This window comes from Canis lupus, chromosome 32, assembly GCF_003254725.2.
Source record: "Canis lupus dingo isolate Sandy chromosome 32, ASM325472v2, whole genome shotgun sequence".
Taxonomy (NCBI): Eukaryota; Metazoa; Chordata; class Mammalia; order Carnivora; family Canidae; genus Canis; species Canis lupus.
The window spans coordinates 30253977-30275000 of record NC_064274.1 but is presented as its reverse complement, the minus strand read 5'-3'; the positions used below and the strand labels follow the sequence as shown (position 1 = coordinate 30275000).

General features: G+C 39.7%; 1 protein-coding gene across 3 annotated transcripts in view; it reads left to right on the top strand.

The window, feature by feature from the left end:
- The window catches only part of ELOVL6 (ELOVL fatty acid elongase 6), a 138064-nt gene extending 119318 nt beyond the window's left edge, over positions 1–18746 (top strand). For all 3 annotated transcript variants that reach the window (XM_025465922.3, XM_025465923.3, XM_025465920.3), the window contains exons 4-5: positions 8592–8743; positions 15737–18746. In XM_025465922.3, the coding sequence (XP_025321707.1) occupies positions 8592–8743; positions 15737–16161 (577 nt within the window). In that variant the 3' untranslated portion in view covers positions 16162–18746. The remainder of the gene's footprint in view (positions 1–8591; positions 8744–15736) is intronic.
- Positions 18747–21024: the final 2278 nt, after the last annotated feature.

Sequence of the window (21024 nt, the reverse complement as noted above, 5' to 3'; positions counted from 1 at the left end):
TACTATACCCACAGTATTATCTAAGCAATACTCAGACTCCTAAGGCTTTTCCTTTTTTTTAATGCTTAGTTTTCCAAGTTGAGAATAAACAGATACATCAGAAAGTGAATTGAGTAAACCCTTCCTGACAAAGATTAAATAAGAACATCTGTTTGAAAAAAAAAAAATCTGTTTGAGACTGAAATTTTCTAGATTTAATGAGCAGATTTGTGGGGAGTGGAGAGAGCATTCCTAGAGTGTGCACCCACTTCCTGTTTGTCTGTCAGGGAACCGTGTTACCTATTAAGATACCTTCTATGTAGTCTCTGCAAGACTTCCCTCACCTACCACTTCTTCCATGAAGCCTTTAGGTCCGATAGATTGCACACTGCAACATGAAATATTTTATTTTATTTTATAAAGATTTTATTTATTTATTCATGAGAGACACAGAGAGAGAGAGAGGCAGAGACACAGGCAGAGGGAGAAGCAGGCTCCATGCAGGGAGCCCGATGTGGGACTTGATCCCAGGTCTCCAGGATCAGGCCCTGGGCTGAAGGCGGCACTAAACCACTGAGCCACCCGGGCTGCCCAACATGGAATATTTTAATTAAGAGTTCATGCATATCATCTGTGATACTATTTGACAGTTAGGTACCATCACAAGAAATGAAGTGGGAACTACATCATGCTTCAAGGCTTAAGTGATAGTTCTCCACAGAGGCCATATGTATCCTCCCCTCCTGAAGTAGGCTCAGCTTTTCTACTCAGTACTTTTACTCAGTTTTCAATGATTAATTTCTGGTCTTTTTCATGATTGCTTATTGGCTATCTGATTCCTCTCTAGACTAAAACCTCCATCTAATCTGACTGATCTCTGAGAAGCAAAGCAGTCATTACCTAAGACTGTTTAGACTTTTAACATATCCTTTTTTTTTTTTAAGAATAAAATCCCAAGACTTATTTAGCATCAGATTATAAATATTAGAAATGGGCACTAAAAATTAGGTTTCTAATAGCTTCTGAGAAAGAGCAATACATGGCTGTTGTAAAACAAAATTCTGGTAAGAATCATTGTTAACAGTTTGAAGGGTTTTTTTTCCATAAGTATTTCTGTAGCTATGAGTACATGTATGTGTAACCTTATAACCTTTTTAAAATGTACACCAATTGGATCATACCATACTGAATGTTTCGCTCCTTGTATTTTTCACTTGATTAATCATCCTATATCTTGGAGCTTCTCCATGTCAGCACCTAAGGCGGATATACCTGGCACACTTTATAGTTGTATTATGTTTGTTGTAATTTATTTAAGCCTTCTCATATCAATGGACTTTTAGGTTATGTTCTAACAATCTTTTCTATATTATGAAACACACAGTATGGCTTATTTTTGCAAGTTTGCCTGAAGGGTATGTTGTGTTTCCAACGATGGAAGTACTATAATAGAAGATGTGTGTATTTTCAATTTTGATATATATAATATGCAATTTTAGCCTCATGTGTCTTGGTCCACAAGTTGTTTGAAAGACTTTCTAATGGAAATGTCTGGTTAAACATTCCAATCAAGACAAGTGAGTCAAACCCAGAAACGATCACTCAGTAACTGAGATAAAATTGTACCCTCCTCTACTTGTTAAAGAGTAGGGGAAGTAAATTATCAAAAACTACAATGTATATTCCCATTTAACTGATGATTTATTGGGCAAAAAAAGTGTACATCTTGTTGGTTTGTTATATTATTAGAAAATGTACTTTTAACATACGCTAAATATCAGACCAAACTTTAAGTAGACATTCTCTATTAAAGATGCCTGTCATCAGGTGTGGAAAAGCTTTAGAAGCCAGATTGCACTTTGTATAAATAAATAAATAAATAAATAAATAAATAAATAAATAAATAGATGATGTGACATGGAGATGCCATTATTCCACAACACAAGCACTGTAATCCTGTATTAACTCTGTAATCGAAAGGCATTAGAGTGCATTGTGGGGTTGTTGTTAATTTGCTTTAACCTCTTCTGGGATCACTGAATATTCTACTACTCTGAAAACTGTCAGAGTCTATGACAAATGATAATTCAGGTTTCGTTATCAGGAAAATCAGTGACCTCTCCTATGTTTGTAGAGTTGCTACTGTTGGATCAACTGTTGTCATGTTTTGACAACTGACAAAATCTCACACTTTTTTTTTTCCTTTTTCTGATTATAGGATACAAGTATAATAAAACATTTTCATTGCCCAATCCTAAAAGTAATTACACCTTTGGTTGTTGAGTTAGCAGGGTGAGGGGTTCAAGTGGTTGGCACTTTAGAATAAAAATCTTTCAGAAACTTTGTTTGGATTCCAAAATCCCTTGCATGTAAGTGGAGGCCCAATAAGAGAACAGCGTAAAACTAAGCTTATCTACCATTGATGTTCAAGCTGAAATGATTGAAAGGATTATTGATGATTATACCTAAGAGTCCTTCTACCCAGAGCAGAATTCTGGAATTCTGTGATTATTATTGGGATTATTCAGAATATCCACTTGGGATGGCAGTAAAATTGGAAGACTGGAATACAGTTATTCCAACTTCTCTCAAGTTGATAAATGATTAGGCCTCATGGTAAAAGCCAGGGTTTGAAAGAAAATTTGCCATGTCTCTCACATTTTTTTCAGAAAGATCTCCAATACTTCCCTTGTGAAGGGAAAAAAACTAATAAAACCTGAAAATGAGAACTTGTTTTCCAAACTTTTACTCTAAACGTTTCAACATGTGTGTAATGTAGCATATTATGTGTCTAAAGAAGAATCCAACCGGATATACATGTATTGCCTCCCAGTGTTTCCCACTAGTCTCGATGGCCATGTGTCATCCATGGGCTGGCTGGTTAGGGATTAGTGTTTTATCTCAACTTCACACTAAAAAGTTTCTGTAAAGCCTTGCAAGCTAGGACAATTGTGATTATTAATTACATCAGTTGTAGCTAAGCACACATTTAAATTTTTTTTCCAATTGTCAATCTAATACATGCTTGTTTTAAAACAGTCAAGCAAAGCAGAAATGTATGTATAGTGTAAGAGAGAAGGCTCCCTCCCTCTTCCACTCCGAGTACCACAATTTACAGTCCAATAGGCATTCTTGGTATTTCCTTGAGTGCATGCCATGGCAAATGGCTAATGATGAAGAAGCAGACTTCTTCTGGACTAATGTAGAACATTTGTTTGAGAAGAAGCACCTTAGTTAATAAGGGCCATGCTTTCTTCCAGATCTTGCTGGCTTTGTGCCTACCATAGCTGAAAAAGAGCAGAAACATTCACTTCTCCCTTCACCATGCTTTCTCCTAGTCCAATATCTGTTAACAATCAAAACTGGACTACAACAAGAAAAATTATGTATTTCTTGGGGCACCTGGGTGGCTCAGTGGTTGAGCATCTGCCGTTGGTTCAGGGCATGATCCCAGGGTCCTAGGATCGAGTTCTGCATCAGGCTCCCCAAAGGGAGCCTGCTTTTCCCTATGCATATGTTTCTGTGTCTTTCATGAATAAATAAATAAAATATTTTTAAAATATATATATTTCTTAATAAAAAATGCCAGTGTAACCTTAGAGCTGGAATAGACATACAGTATTGCACTAATCTGCCCTCACTAAATATGATGGCCCAGACTCTCAGCCTCTTTGAGGTCCTAGATTTAGAATAATCTTTATCATCTGATCGAAAAAAATTTTTCATGAACCAGAGGCTTTTCCATAAAGAAAAAGATGTTCTCCTTTAAGATGTTTTGTGGAAAATGCATATTTCACATCCTATTGTGAACTTGCTGGCTGTCACTTGTTTTGTGCAAAGTTGGCTCATGGAATGAAACACCTTGACAGTAAACACTTTCTACAAAATGCTTAATGATATGAACAGTCATCAGTACAAATCAAATTCTCTGTCTATATATTTTCTTCACTTTCAGTTAGGGCTAATTAGCTTTGACCTCTCTCACCTAACACAGTGAGATTAGACAGGTAAAAGTGCTTTTCCAAATTGAAGGACAGACCAAGTAAAGTGGCATTAATAATAATGATAAATAGTAATAAAGTAATAATATAATAAAAACCGTTTTATTCAGCACCTAGAAATCAGAGGCTCTATGCTAACTAAAGACCTTACTTATATTGTCCTACAAGATTCATAGAACTGCTATGCACATTAGACACTATTAACATTTCAGATGAATAAAGACTTACAGAAGTTAGTTTGCTCAGTCATAAAATGAGCAAGTGAGAGCACTGTGTGACTAGAATTTGCAGCCCTCATTTGTCAGAATGGTTTAGAGTGGTTGAGAGTGTTGGTGCTCAGTCCAGGCATGGCCAGAAAGAGTGTCAAGATTGATCAGAAATATCTGCCACGAGTATAAGCAAGGACAAGACTGCGAGTAGCAAAACATAAGCTGCATATTTGCCTTTTACATAACACTGTCTCTCAAGATGATGTAACTTAGTAGAGCATGCAACTCTTGATCTCAGGGTTGTGAGCCCCACATTGGTGTTGAGATGACTTAAATAAATGAATTAATTAAAGAAAAAAGGATGAAGTAACTTAAGAAGGAAATGTCTCCTGACCTAAAATATATTTTGGTAAAGTATCATAGCCTAACGGCCCGTGCCTAGTTAGAATAAGAAGCCACATGGTTCCAAAGTATACCATGGCTGAGATGTACCAGGGGCAGAGCTACTGGCTTCTCACAGATGACAATCATCCCTTTGGCTAAGTAGCTCCCTGACGGCTCCCCAGCAGGAGCATTGTCACATCACAACAAAGCGCCTTTGCCCACAGACACATAGGCCCGATGGCTGGCACTGACGGTTTCCCTGAAAAATGCACTGTCCTCTGTTCTGAGTCGGCCTTATTGTTCAGAGCTTAGGGAGTGAGGCTTATGTCCAGATATGGGACAATAATATGTGCTATACATTTGTTGCCAGCAATATTGTGGCAACATCATATCGAAATTTTTAATTCTCCGGTGCTCTGATGACCTCCTTGTACCCTGACCTCCAAACTTCAAACACCTATTTGTCTCTAAGTCAAATACCACTTCGTCTGAAGTCTTCCAGTACCACCACCACCACCAGCCAGAGTAAACTTATTGATTCTTATCACCCCGGCACCGGGGACATTGCCAATAAATAGTTAACAGTTGAAAGAATAAATTAAACTGTGCCAATACTTAAAGAAATCGGGTGTAGGGACACCTGGGTGGCTCAGAGGCTGAGCGTCTGCCTTCGACTCAGGGCGTGATCCCGGGATCTGGGATCAAGTTCTGCATCAGGCTCCCTGCATGGAGCCTGCTTCTCCTTCTGCCTATGCCTCTGCCTCTCTGTGTCTCTCATGAATAAATAAAATCTTAAAAAAAGAGAGAGAAAGAAATCGGGTATAAACTGCAACGATTTTTGAGACTCAAGAAGATTAAAGGACAGTGACTATTCCAGAGGCACTGTCTACTCTGATCATGTGTAAAGCACAGAGTCTAGCAGCAAAACACAGTAGAGGAGAGGCTCTACCTGCTGTGAACAGTGGGCTGGCGTTAGCTCTGGGTGTTTTTTGTTTGTTTTATTTTGTTTTTGAGCTTAAACTCTGCTCCTTTAGTGAAGAGATTTTCTTATCCATTTCAGTCTTTGAACATTCAACAACAGTGATGGATGTGATTTATTGATAAATTGGTTACTAATGAAGATGAGTTTTTACACTATTTCCTTACAATTAGCTAGTTCACAGAATGAAGAAAACAAAAAAACAAAAGCAACTACCCCAATCTTTAACGCCTGAACAGAACATTCCCCTTCCACTTACCTGAAAATATAAAACTATAAATGACCATGTATGAGCTGTACCGTTAAATTTACTTAGTGGTTCTGGTTTTTTACTGAGAATTTTACTTATTTACTTTGAAAAAATGAGAAAATTGTCATTTTGAAATCAGAACCACTAAAATTGGAGGCAACAAACTAAAAAAAAAAAAAAAAAAAACACACACCAAATGGCTAAAAATAACTCTGTTGTAAAAGTACAATTTATAATATCACATCTTTCAGACAATATGCTAATGGTTCAGAAAAGTCCTAGACCAGGGACTAATGAGCAGAGAGTGATACATACTGAAAGTTGTGTCACTTGTGTGTTTCTCTGCTTTGGGCTTATTCAAAAGTCATTGACTTATTTCCTTCCCACTGGTTTATGGAAAGCAGATAACTTATGTAGTAAGTAGCTGACCAGCAGTATTTTGACTTAGATGCATTGCATAGCCACAAAATGTTAACTAGTGTTCAAAGATCTACTGAAAATCAGATCTTGTGTGTTACGTCTCCTGGAGTGCAAGTAATTGAAAGCAGAACCCCAAACGCTTGTACGATAAAAAAGTTTTATCAAAACCAAGAAGCCTTGCAATAGGGTCATTGAAAGATTGGTTAACTCCATAGCTCGGTCACATTTTGCAGGAATACTTTGCCATCCTCTCTGAGTTAGTTTTGTCCACATCCATACTTCCATGTTACCTTCATAGCAGCACAAAGGGTCCAATGTGCCAAGTACCTTAACTTGGTAATGGTGGCAACTTTTCATATTACAATTTAGCCATCATCCGACGAGGTAGACAACACATAAAAAATTAATTCCAGTAAGACAGAAAAATCTCCATTACCTGACTTTACCAATGAAATCCAGTTCTCCGCTCTTCAGTTAGGACAGTTTTTTGACTATAAAGACACAGGTCATTCCACTAGGAGGGGACATTTCTTTGAGATAAAGTGAGAAGGAACAGCCTTGGGGTGAACAGGGAGAAAAGCTCCCTGGGAGGGACATATATGCAAAGTTCCTTGGGCAGGAAACAGAACGGATAAGAATAAGAAGGTGCTAGAATGATTGGCTTGCACCGAGCAGGAAGAGAATAGCGGGTGCGAAGGGTGGAGACTGAGGACAGAGAAGCCATTCAGAACTTTGTAGGTCCTATTAAGGAGTTGGGGCGGGGGGGTGCGGTTCTTATTCTGTAGGCATCAGGAAGCTACTAAAGGATTAAATAGGATCTACAACTGTAAAGTGACACCAAAAATCCTATGCAGGATCATTTTATATGTTGGAAAGAGTAACTCCATTTAATGTAGGCTGTGCATCACTTGAGAAACTACTTACAAAGTCCCAACTTAATAAACAATTGCCAGGAATGCAACTTTATTACCTTGGTTTTATGGAAAGTTGATCTTTAGTTCTGGTTGGTGGATGCATGTGTGTGGACCCCATGGCCTTAGTAAATGACTTTTTTTTTTAAAGATGTTATTTATTTATTCGTGAGAGACACAGAGAGAAAGAGAGGCAGAGACACAGGCAGAGGGAGAAGCAGGCCCCATGCAGGGAGCCTGATGTGGGACTCGATCCCCGGTCTCCAGGATCAGGATCACGCCCTGGGCTGAACCACCCCAGGCGTCCCTAAATGACTTATTCTGAAGCAACTCTTAAGAAATGTTAAATAAACAATAATGCCTCTGAAGAGAGATGAAAACTCCTGGTCCCAATTTGGTGAGGCTGCTGCACATTGCAACAGCTGTTTACTGGTTAATCTCCTAACTGACTTAGACCCTTGAAGGGATGCTGCCAGAAGAAGGATGGCCAAGGACGGCTCCCCACGCGGTCAGCCAACTTTGTTTCCAGTCATGAGCGTGGTCTGCGTGCTCTAGGACATATGCCTAGGGGATCACTCTGGAATGGAGACTGCTTGTTCCAGCTGCAAAGCTCTCTCACTCTCCAGGTTGCATTATTGAGCTCAACACATTTCTGAACTCTCTTGTTTCCTTGGCAGTTCCTTGATAAAAAAGCCATAAGTCAGTTTACTTTTCAGCTATCTTTGAGTACCTTGCCTGTGTGGAGGCAAACACGAGATGGGACTTGGAAGAACAGGGTTCGAACAGTGTTGGTATGTGGTTACACTAGTAGGAGGAGTGAACTTGAGTGGAGAGCTAGCTTCTCCTGCTGGCTTCCGGGAGAGAGATGGATCAGAGAGTATAAGGGGGGAACCGATGATGGTTGTGGTTTAGAGGCTCCTGCAGGGGTCCAAAACGATAGGTAGCTGAGGAGGTCTACGCTGATAAGGCCAGTCCAAATGTAAAGGAAGAGTTGGCTGAGAGAAGCAAACAGGTATTCAGGCAATCAAGCTGGGAGCAGGACGGGGGGTGGGGGGTGCTTCGAAAATGATTAGACATAGGACAGGCTTGATCGTTCCAAGAGTTTTCAGCCAATCCCATCTCATCCCTAAGGGAGAGTTCTCAAGCTGAAGCATAAAGGTCACTAACTTCTTCATTCGATCCTGCCCTGAATCCATTCTGCTTTGCCGTGACCTCTTTTTGGTACATCGATGGGGAGCAAGGAGCACCGTGTATGGATGGTCTTCAGAATAAAGCACTGAGAAGTTTTGTTGCTCTTGTTTACAAAACATTTGATGATGCTTCTGGATCAATGCAAATGAATATGAATCATCTGTATATCTCTTTCCCATCAGTGGCAGACAGTCTTCTAAGTATGGGTAATGTCAGAAATGAAATTTTTTTCCTGAATGTTGTTTCTTTTCTCTTTTCATTATGAAGTATATTCGGTGCTCTTCGAACTGGTGCTTATATGGTGTACATTCTGATGACCAAAGGCCTGAAGCAGTCAGTTTGTGACCAGAGTTTTTACAATGGACCTGTCAGCAAATTCTGGGCTTATGCATTTGTGCTAAGCAAAGCACCCGAACTAGGTGAGTGTCTTCTCTCCTTCCGTTTCCACCCCCTGCCCCCCTTGGTTGCTACACACCCATGGTATTTATTTTGAAACGAACAAAGAAACAATTTGGTTGTTTGTTGCAGGAAACAACAACCTGTGTTGTTGGTTGCAGGAAAGTTATAATTAATGAATTTCAGTGCTTGATTAACTTTTTCACAGTCTTTTTCTCTCCTCTCCTTCTCTCCGTCTTGACAGTTGTACATCGTGTATATAAAGAGCAAAATAGTTTACAGAAGCGTGTGGACTTCCAGGCACTACTGAAAATCCCTTCCAGGGGCATATATAATCTACACAGTCCCTTCTGTCCGGCACACCAACGGCTGTGCTAAAATGAGAATATGGAGGAGAATCCATTCGCAATGCAGCTCTCTCCCAGTCCCACGTGGAAACAGTCTTTCACCCCGGCCTTAGGATTCAGATGAGGAGACTAGGCTTTCTGTTGGGTGTCCTCATGTTCTAATTAACAAATGCTAAGGGCTGGTTTCTGGTGTTGTTTGATTTGAATCATCCAAGAGATGGGCCTTGGAGAAGAGGAGTATGGCTCTCCTTCTAGAACTGAATAAAAAATCCTGGCTATGTACATAGATTCCTAAGGTTTTTCCTTTAGCCCTTTAATGGTTTTGAATATGAGTGTGGTTCAGGTTCATGCAAACAGTGACAAATTAGTGGCAGGGATACGATATGAATGTGGTTCACCAGGAAAACATCTTTACTGCTGGAGAAAGGGATCTGCTGGTGATCATAAACTCTGGGTTCATTCATGAGCAGTACTGGCCGGCATCTCACAAACACGTATATATCCTTAGGGAACACCTATTGATTCTCTGAGTTTTTAAATTTTTTATTGGGAATTAAGAATTGTATTATTTAGTTCAAAAGACTTATAGATTGTGTTCCCTCTCCTCTTTCTCCTAAAAAGGGGGTTAGAGGTTGTACTTTCCTTATAAGCCACATACAATACGAACTATCCACAGTCTTTCTTTATAAAGTATCTTTAGTTCATGTCCTGTGTCAGTTCACAAAAGATATGACATTTCTCCGATATGTAGGTTGGCAACCTATCCACTTTCTACCAGCTGCTGTACACCTGCTGCCTACAAAGAGCGGGCAGTTGGTTTGACCATTGTTTTCCCAAGTCAAAGTCAAGGGAAGAGCAGCAAAGGAAGACTTCGGAAAACCTTTGCTAAGAGGAGCAAGGGTATGGAAATGGTTCCTCTACAGTCCAAAATAACTAGATCACCGTTGTGTGTGCACGTGTGCACACACACAGCCCATGAAAGCAGACTTAGATTGAAATGGATTTGTAAGGATGTAGTCATTCATTCACTTAACATATTTAAACCCCTACAATAGGCATTTAATAGGGGCTAGGATGGAATGTCTAATTCCTCTAAAAAAAAATTTAGGATATGAATTGTATGAGCCAGGCCCCAGGAGGCTATTTTTCCTATTTGAATTGAGAGCACAAGCTGCCAAATTTTAGGCTAGAAAAATGTTTTTTAAACTTGGAGCTATAGACAGTGCCTAAGACAGATGTGTTTTTAGGAATTTCAGAATTCTATGGGAACATTTAAATTCTGTGTTTTCATTTATAGATGGAACAAAAGACAGTCTTGCCAGATATATTTCTTTCATAATGATTCTTTAGATTCATAGCGTTTCTGAACCAGATTACTTTTTCTCAAACTGTTGGTCTGAGAATGTGAGCATGTATTCTCATGTATTCTATTGGGGTTTTATGACATTTTCTTTAAAATTCATGCATTATTAATGTTTGAGAATTATTCACTATGAGAAATATCACCTCTCTCTGACTTTTAATTTTTGCTGTATAATAAGTATCTTTATTATACTCCTCATCTTTTTTGATACAGTACTGACTACAGATGCATGAATACAATAAAGGCATGAAACATGTGACTCCCCCTACAGGCCACCACTGAACACTTTCACAATTTCTATGTTACTACTGTCAACAGTTTTAAAAAAAATTAGCAATGGTGCCTCTCTGCTTTTGGCCCTTAACACCTTAAATCGCAAAAAAGGAACCTCTCATTCTTTGCTTCTAGAAATCCTTTTCCTTGCAAGGGCTTCTTGTCTGTGCTCTGAATTTCATCCAGTTGTATTTGAGGGACTTGAAACTAAAATAATCCCTTTTACCTTTAGAATGATTTCTTGAAGAGCCACCTCAACCTATTCATAGTGGTCATTTTTCCTCAAAGACATGAGTAGACCTGTACTGTCTGTCCTCCTATCTTCTGTTCCAGATTGACATCAAAGTTTTAGGATGGCGGACAGAGTTAGGATTTCCAGATATGAGCCATTAGTGAAACCCTTAGAGATATTTGGGCTGTTGTCCTCTGTCTTGTTAGAGTGTTGGTCTGGATCCTGCTAATTAATCACCTGTCTTAATTTAATCAAGATCCAGACATGCCACTCCTTTCTGCCCCAATGTCGACATTATAGTTGAACACAATTCTATTCCCTCTCGAGCCCAGAAGGAACTGTTCTGTGGTCCCTTGTGCCATTATTCTGATAATCCCTTTCCCTAAGAAGCCTCACTCACCATAGTGGTTTGTAGGTTGGATATCAAACAATCCATTTCTTCACAGTTAAAATAATAGGATTGAAGTGTTGACAATGAGCTAAAGAGTTGGAAAAAAAATAAAATCCTAAACTTGATCTAGTTCTTTAATGAGGCTAGTGATATTCTTTATGTGGTTTCAGATTCATTTTAGAGGTATTTTCATGGTCAGAGTACCCTTTCTTCAATTTTAAGATATGCCTATTTTCTTTCAAGTATTCTGGAGCTTATTGACAATAGTATTCCCAAACTAAACTGCTGAATCAAAATAGATCCAAAAATCAGTGCCATTTGAGTGCTTCAGAGATAACCAGCCCCTAGCCCTAACTTAGCGAACACATTTTCTTGGATGCCTTTTTGTTCATTTTGGAAGTTAAATCCCTTTTCAGTCTTTTCACTCCTAGAAGACATTGCTGCTACTATTTAATTAAGAAAGATCTACCCACTTGGATTATTGAGAACTTTTCTTATTTTTAGGTCCTAAGTTCTGTTTTACAATACTCTAAGATTCTAGACTCCCTTCTGTACAGCAGAAAGAGAAGGTTCTTGTGAGAAGGAATAGTTTTTCTGTGTTCAATACTAAAACTCTATTTTCCCACCAAAATCTGCATGCCTGCAGTTTTCTCTATACTTTTTTGTGGGAGGGGGGCAGACAAAATACACATAACATTTACCATTTCTAAGTGTCCAGGATTGTGTTATTAAGAACACTTGCATTATTGCACAATCAACACCATCATGCTTCTCTAGCACTTTTTCATCTTCTCCACTGACACTACCCATAAAACACTATCACCATTCCTCCTTCACTGAACTCTTTATTAGCAAGAAGGGCTTTCTGTTTCAGCAGAAAACAATGAGCTCATTTCAGTGAATTATAGAGTTACGATCCATTAGAACAAATGAGAAGAGAACCACCAACCTGCTTTGTGTGCCAAAATCTTTGCGCGCCTACTGTTTGAATCATATTAAAACCTGCTGAGATTTGCTTTTGTTAATACTTGGAAACATCTGCTCTGAGTCTAGGTCCTTGCTCAGTTGAGCTTGTCATTGTTTTTGAAACTCTGACTCAGCAGAGCTCCAGCTAACTCTGCGAAGAGGGGCACAGCCATCTATGACAAACCACACATAGTGGGCTCCCCCTGCCTTTTGGTTACTGTGAGTGCCCTGGGGATTTCTAAATGCTGATTGACTTCTTCAAAGCGGCACAGACATCTGAACTTAACAGGGACATGGACTAGAGGTACATAGTTTAAGAGGGACACTTGGACTGCGAATACCATGTTCTCCCTGCCCACTGGCTCTTGGCCGAAAAAGGCTGAATCAAAAGTTAGAGAGACTGGGGTAAAGAAAACATGAACCAGCGGTCACTAAAATACGTGACGTGGCCGAATCGTTCAAGAGTCAAAAGTCCCACTGCTTATTGTTGGTCAACATTCTTCCCATAATGCCAACCAGACCTTTGACCAAGAAAGATTGGTTGGCCAACATCAAATACACAGTCCCTATCTTTGGTTTGCATTTCTAGGTCATTTAGTAGCTTTTGGCAGGCCTGTAAATACATATCTTGGTATGACTGGCTCATGACAAATCAAGTGCGATATTATGCAGTTTCCCCAGAAGAAAAATAGTGTATAACTTCCAGGGTTGTGTGACTGATGCATCTCAGCTGCAATATTAAAAACAACAACAAACAACAAAAACAACATAGGATGTCTTAAGAGGCCCTTCTGGAACCTCACCAGTCTCCCCTTCCCTTACCCAGTGGAAACTACCATTCCCTACATCAACAGCCTTCTTGGGGACAGTAACCTTGATATGGCGTTGGAATAGTGTTCCTGAAAGGCTCTAGGGCTATTATTGAAAAATACCCCTCTTCATTACTCCACCTGCCATCCTGTATGTCTGTTCCAGAAAAAAATTCTTAAAGGAACTCAAAGATCTCATGTTTTAAAGACCTTATAACATTGGGGCCCCTAGGTGGCTCAGTCGATTAAGTGTCCAACTCTTAGTTTCAGCACAGGTAATGATCTCAGGGGTTGTGAGATCAAACCGTATGTCAGTATCTGTGCTCAGCATGAGTCTGCTTGAGTTTCTCTTTCCCTCTCCTTCTGCCCCTAACCCCCCCTTATTCTCTCTTTCTCTTTCCCCAAAAATAATAAATCTTCAAAAAAAAATGAAGCCATGACATGTCCTTCACCTCCAGCTCCCTCATATTAAATGGAAAGGCCTAATGTGTCTCATTCATGCCCCCTCTTCGTGAGATCTGAGACCCCCTACTCAGGCCAACAGGAAAAACACAATACAAGTTTCAATACCAGAATTATAGGTTCCGCTTTTCATTCCAGGTTAGCCCATTCTAATAGGTGTATCTTTTGTTCCCTATTACTCTCCTCACACTCAAATTGTTCTTTAGACAATAAAGTTTTAATGTAAGGGTGATGATAGGTAAAATTAAATCTAAAGAATTAGAAAGGATAAGAGACTTATTTCTCTATAGCAGATAACTTAATACAATGCATGTGGATATTGTGTGGCTTATACATTTCATTCATGCTTAGAGGCTCATAAAAAAAAACATCTTCTCAATTATGAATGACTGAATTTGTTTCATATCGTGTAATTCCTTGGACTTCTACCTTCTCTCCACTGTGAACAAAAGTAGGCTGAAATAATTGTGTCTACATTATAGTTTACTGAGCAAAGGGAGGCACAGAGTAGTAATTACACAGAAATGGTGGCTCTTTGACAGGCACACAAAAATAGCACAGTTGAACACTAAGAAGGTCTCCTGATACCAGTTGTATCCCTGACGTACACAAGTCAGAGTTACTATCACCATCAATCATGATCAGTCTGTCTGACATTTATAGGCATATGTCAGGCATCTCACAAGGGAGAAAAGGAATTCAGAGGAAATTTTATAATAAACATGTTTGGAAATGCAGCAACTGGTGGTAGCTCTCCTTTTCTGTTTTAAACAAATATGAAGTAATAACGTTTAATGATTCAGTAGAGAAACAGATAGCTCCTGCTGAATGGAATGGGGTACCACCTGTGTTATTCCAACCATGTCCATCAGAACTTTAAAACACTTCCCAAGGCCTCGCACTCCTTGACCTTTCCTAGTGCCAAATGTTTTGGGGCATCCATGAAGTATGAGGGATAAGACAAGGATAAGTACTAATTCCCTTTGTGTTTAATTAGATTTCAGAATGAGAAGAGGGACCTGCTAGCTCTCCTTGTTGTACAGAAACTAATCAAGTGTGATTTCACCAAAAGTCCTGAAGGAGATTGGGTTTTCCCATACCTGAGAAGAACACAGAGATAGCAAAGATAATGGAGCATAAGTCCTATTTTGTCCCCCATGTCTCTTCCTTTTTTCATACTCATTAATGGAATTGTGTACATGTGTTACTTTGCTTTTTCTTCATCCATTTGTACATAAGTGTTCTACAGTATATTTTTTTATATCCCTAAGGCTTTTTAGAGACTCATTACATATAAATAGCATCTACCTACCTGAGCATAATTCTAGCTTCTATAACATAAATTTCCTACCTGAGAAATGGTGGTCTTTTTCTTCAAAAGAACATTATTAATAAAGATTCCGGAAAGCTTTCTCACAGTTAACTTCACAAAAATGTGTCATTCTCAGTTCTTATCACTCGATTCATTGGTATGAAATACTCAGGTTACTATCTTCAGCAAATATGGTAGAAGGTGACTTTTCTTCTCTTTTTCTATTTTTGCCTTTTGTTTCAATTTCACTTTTCTGACTGCCAAGTGTCTGCCAAGGCTTCACCTTTTACAGGGCGCTCACACAGATAGGTTTTTTAGGGGTAGCTTTCACCATATACCAAAGAAAGAGACTCTAGAGCGGCCTGTGAACCTTTTGCTGGGCACTTGAATTCTGATCTGTTTCTCTTTATTGACGGATGATCTGAGAGAGGTCACTTGAGTCTTCCAGCTAATATTTCCTAAACCTTATTGTCGAGTTAGAAATCGGGTAACGTGATTGCTAATGTCCCTTCTAGATCAAAGACCGATAAGATTTTGTGTAAAGCCATTTTTCTAAAAGTCACATCTACTGTGTTTTTTCCACGGGCCAAGATGGCACACTGCTTAGTCCTCAGACACATCTTAGTCCTCAGACAATTCAGGCTACTGTTGTTGCCTCCATTTTACGGAAACTGGAAAACAGTGAGGATAAGTAGCTTGCCCAAGCTCACAGAGCGAGCAGACATCAGTCCAGGATTCTAACCCAGCCCATCTCCCTGTCAAGGACTAGTTCAAGCTGTCTACCTCGTCGTGGAAATATGAATTATCGTTATGTCACCGCCGAGGGGCTCACGTACGTCTTTTCCCTTCTTTGTCTTTCAGGAGATACAATATTCATTATTCTGAGGAAGCAAAAGCTGATCTTCCTGCACTGGTACCACCACATCACTGTGCTCCTGTACTCCTGGTACTCCTACAAGGACATGGTAGCCGGGGGTGGTTGGTTCATGACCATGAACTACGGCGTGCACGCCGTGATGTACTCTTACTATGCCTTGCGAGCGGCTGGCTTCCGAGTTTCCCGGAAGTTTGCCATGTTCATCACCTTGTCCCAGATCACTCAGATGCTGATGGGCTGTGTCATTAACTACCTGGTCTTCTACTGGATGCAGCATGACCAGTGTCACTCTCACTTTCAGAACATCTTCTGGTCCTCACTCATGTACCTCAGCTACCTTGTGCTCTTCTGTCACTTCTTCTTTGAGGCCTACATCGGCAAGAGGAGGAAAACAACGAAGGCTGAATAGTGTTGGAACTGAGGAGGAAGCCATAGCTCAGGGTCATCAAGAAAAACAATAGACAAAAGAAAATGGCACAAGGAATCACATATGGTGCAGCTAAAACAAAACAAAACACATGAGCAGACACAAAACCCAAGGCAGCTTAGGGATAATAAGGTTGACTTAACCCAGTAAGTTTTATGATCCTTTTTGGGTGAGGACTCACTGAGGACACCTCCGTCTCAAAGGACTGCTGCTGGGGAAACCCCATTCCCTCCTTACCTGTCAGCTCTAGGACAGAGGAGAACAAAAGTGAGCCAGAGGCACAGAGAGAAAGAACTAGAAGGTAAACAAAAGCTATTAACACTCTATGGGGAAAACATATGTACTAAGTGTTCTATTTCTCTAAGAATGAAAGAAGTTTGCTTAAGCAACTGTGCGAGCACATACCCACACAATCCTTTCTAATCTTTGTTGACACTAAGCTGGAGCCAATAGAACAGATCAAAATGGAAGAGACACAGGGTGGATATCTAGAACCATAATGCTTTTGCAAAAATTAAAGCCTTTTTAAGAGAGGTTAGTAGCTGTAGCCCCTCGTGAGAAAAGACGTCTTAATCACCTCTCGTGAAAACGGATGTAAACAATTGTATTTCAGCTAAGAGATGACTGGTGTTTTCTCCCTTCCTAACACAGTCTCGGGCTAGCCAGTTTGCCAGCACCAAATGGGCATGATATTTTTCCAAGGTTCTTTCTGGGAGGATGGAAACAGTGCAGACCAGGTCCTAAAGGGGTGGCTCCAGCTCAGAGCATTCCTGATAATTTCACTGTAATTTCTACTCTGAAATGAGCTGTAAAGAATTTTCCTTGGTTCAGTTGCCCCAGGCTTTTGAACAGAAGAGTAAATACAAAATAGAAAAGTTAAAACTCAACGAAATGATTTGAAAATGGATTCTGTACCACCTGTAAAAAGGACCAGCCCCATAGCGTTCTTGAGCTGGGAAAAGGAGAGTGGGGAAAGAAGGGAGCCAATCAATCCGACAGACACACTATGTATACCCCCTCTCTATTTGTCTTCACATACACACTCATGACTTCCCAAATGAAACCCTGTTGTACAGTCCATATTTTCTATATTTTTGTGAATCTCAAAAAGAAATCTGCAGGGCTCTTCCTGATATTGGGTGAACACTGTGTTTCCGCATCATCTGCATTTGCTCCCCGAGCAATGCAGAGGTGTGTAAAGTGCCCTCTGCTGGTCAAGTGGAGATACTTCATGGCAAGTTTGGCTGGAACAGTTGACAACAAAGGGCCCCCTATAGACTTATCCTTCAAATTTTAAATGATATAAAATACTCGTCATATTTTTGGCCAAATCAGAAGATCTTCTTGCTTCAAGTCAGCTTCAGAAATTTTTTTAAAAGGGACTTCTGCTCTGGAACTCAAAATCAATTTATTAAGAGCCATATTCTTTAAAAAAGAAAGAAAGAAAGCTAGATAATATAATATTATCTGTAATACAGTCCTTTACAAGCCAAATAAATGTGTAAACATTCCTAGTATTTCAAAGAAGCAATTATGTAAAATTGTTCAATGTGATATGCTAGTATTCTAATTGGTTAAGTAGCTTCATGATTAGACAAACTAGATGAAATGATTAGCGGCTACACTGCATAGATTATACATGCATCACCACACATACATGCACGCGGATGTGGGGTACACTCAACTTCAAAGCCCAAATGAATAGGAACACGTTTTCTGGCTAGCAGAAAAAGAAAACCGTTGTTTATCTTTCTTGCTTTATTTGAGAGTGTACAGTAAAAGGGATTTTTTTCAGATTATTTTTATATTATTTTAGCTTTAATTGTGTTGTCATTCATGAAACAGAGCTGCTCCGCTTCTCTGTCAGAGATGACAAGGGCTTTCTCAGCATCTTGTTTATGTGTGGAATTTAAAAGAATAAAGTTTTATCCCATTCTGTGTGAATGGTTTGAACAATGAGCAAAGAATCCATGCAAACCAGGTCATGACTGATAGACCCCAGGGTGGGGATGGGGCTTTGCAGGGTTGGGAAATTGTCACATCCGTGTTAAACTTTTTGGACAGTCTGTGATGTCTTGACATTGGTTCATAGATGTGAAACAATTGATGGAGGGATGTGTTGTGATTATTAGGGCAAAAACTGACACAAGCTAAAAAGATAAGTACTGCTATACCAACTACTAGGTTCTTAGGATGCAAATAATGTTTTTGAGCTTTGAAAAGACAGATACTGTGCAATAAGCTTTTTTTCTTATATAAGAAAATGAGCAGAGTAATTCCAATGAGGAAAAGGCCAAATAACAGCTGACTTGAGTTTAATTGAAGGACCAGTTCAAGCTTATCTGGTTGATTTAATTTAATCGCTGAATCCATTGATTAATCATTGATCCTTTAATGTGGTTAGAATAAGAGGAAATGAGCATAGACCTTAAATAGACTCTAAATAATGCTTCCAAAGCACTTTTATCTTGATACAGATTCATACTTATGTTCATCTGTGAGAGAACTCAGAATTTTTGTTTACAAGTTGAATGTCTAATAAATAGTTTTTAAATTGGCTACATATATTTAAAGGCTTTTCCAACCTTTCTCGTGGGAGGAGAGAAAAACACTTTAAAAAATTCTGGTATTACAGGTTTAATACAGTGTTTTTAACATCTCAGCTTAATTGCTTAATTAATTATATGAAGATAGGAGGCTGGACCACTAGCCCATGGCAAATCTCAATCCTACCAGAGACTTGACTGCCACATAGATAATCCTACTGTCAGTTAACATTCCAGAAAAACTTGGGCAGGCAAGTTTTTAGAACTGCCCCCACTATGCTGCAGTAGATTATCTTTCTGTTGGAGATTTTCTACTGCATTTCAATCCCATTATGGTGAAAACATTTCTGGATTGAAAAAAATATATATAAGTGCATGCAATTTGATCTGAGTATCAACCCAAGTCTAGGAATTTGCAATGAAAAACATTCTAATGAAAAATGCTCTATTCATAGAACCGAAGGTTTTATCTGGGCCTTCTAGTTTTGCTAATGAGAAAAGAGTAGCTACAATGTTATTTAAATCCATGCTAGGCCAAAGTGCCAAATTAAAATCATGTATTGAGGTTTTTATTCCAGATCATTTACTCTCCTCCTTCTAATCACACTCTACAATAAAAATTAGGGGGGAGGGATAATACACACATATATCTTGCTTCAGGGGGAAGGAAGGATTGATTAGATCCCTCTCACTTCCTCACCTCTCTGCTAATGTAGCTCAGGACTGAGTCAGAAACTTCATTTGAGTCGGGGTTTTGCAGAACTGAATGGAAGAACACTTCTGGGAAAGAGATCTTCAGAAATTAAAAAAAAAAAATCAGATGTGGTATCTTTATGATAAAACCTGTCACATCAAAGAAACAAAGCACCTGGAGTCCACTACATGGAGTAGAATGCTCCAGAGAAGTCTGGCCTCGTTCCCAGACTGCTAAATTACCTGGGAGAGGCAACATGCTCAGGTTACTATCTTTTCTTTATCCTGATAAAACAGCCTCCCCTCAGAGACTATGTGTCGTACAGCTGTCCCCTCCAGCACATTCTGAGGACTTCTTCTCCCCCTCAGAGTTGTTGGATTGGCCACGTGCTGATTCAAGAGAGCTGTTAATAGAATAGAGAAGATCCAGTAGATTTTGCCTCCCAGAGCTCAGCACTCTTAAGTTGTGTGTGGATGGTCCATGCCTGTCTCCTTTACACACTTATTTCCCTGAAAAAGTTTCCATCCCTAGAGTGTAATTGTGTAAAAATTTCATGATGAAAGCCCAGAACTTTCCGGCAGTCCAGTCTTTGTTTCCAATGATACTTTGCTATCAATTCAGGATGATAGAGCCTATGTTTGTGCTGTGAGCCACTGTCTCCTGTGTTAAGTCTTTCTCTGTTTTGTATACAAGGTCTGATTCTTTGGCCCCAGACCCATCATGAAGAGATTTTGCTATCGACCCACAGGGTTTGGCCTGTAGTACGTAACACACTAAAGTGAGAGCTAATAAAGCAACGATTCGCTCTTTTGTGCCAACCATCAGTATGAAGTGTTAGGTCCCAGTTTTTCAATAAACCAACAGCTTCTGTCTGCTGGTACCCAACACTTAAGTAAAACAAGTGTCAGGGCATTTTTCTGAATGCCAGTTGTGACAGACTCCTGATTATAAACCTCCTCCTGCCATGTGGCGGAATCTATAGCTAAAGAAACCAGTTAAGAACACCTGCGCCGAATATCAAAGAATATTCACAAGCCTGTTGAATTACTCTTCTCATCCTCAGATACTTTGAAAATTCAGGGCTCACAGAGGAGGGGAAAAAAATCCCCAGGCTTCCCTTCCTCCAGAATTATACTTAGAAAAAAGCGGAACAGAAGTTGTTCTAACAACAGAAGAGACTATGGGAGCACACTCGTGTGGGTTTGAGAAGGTCTTAAGAAGGGCATTTGGATCTCCTGTTGGGCAGACAAAAATCTTGCAGTCAGGTATACTTCAGTGGAACTGCAAACCCAAACTACACTCTAGTCAACTTTTTCTGAAACAACTGGTTAAATGAAAGAGACTGGTCCCATATGTCAGGGTCAAGCCATAACTGCAACCCATTTAGGCCAGGATTGCGGGGTCCTGACTCACGTTGGTATTTAAACACTGCTACTTTCCCAACGCTTGGCAGCACTTGAGACTTCTCTCAGTGGGCAAGGATCAAAAACTCTCCAGAAGTAGCCTAATAGTGGTCCCCAGGCACATCATTTTCAGACAGATCTGACTGGGCTCGTTCAGGTCGGAGGTTGCTTGCTGCTAACTTGAAAACAAACTGGGAGCTTC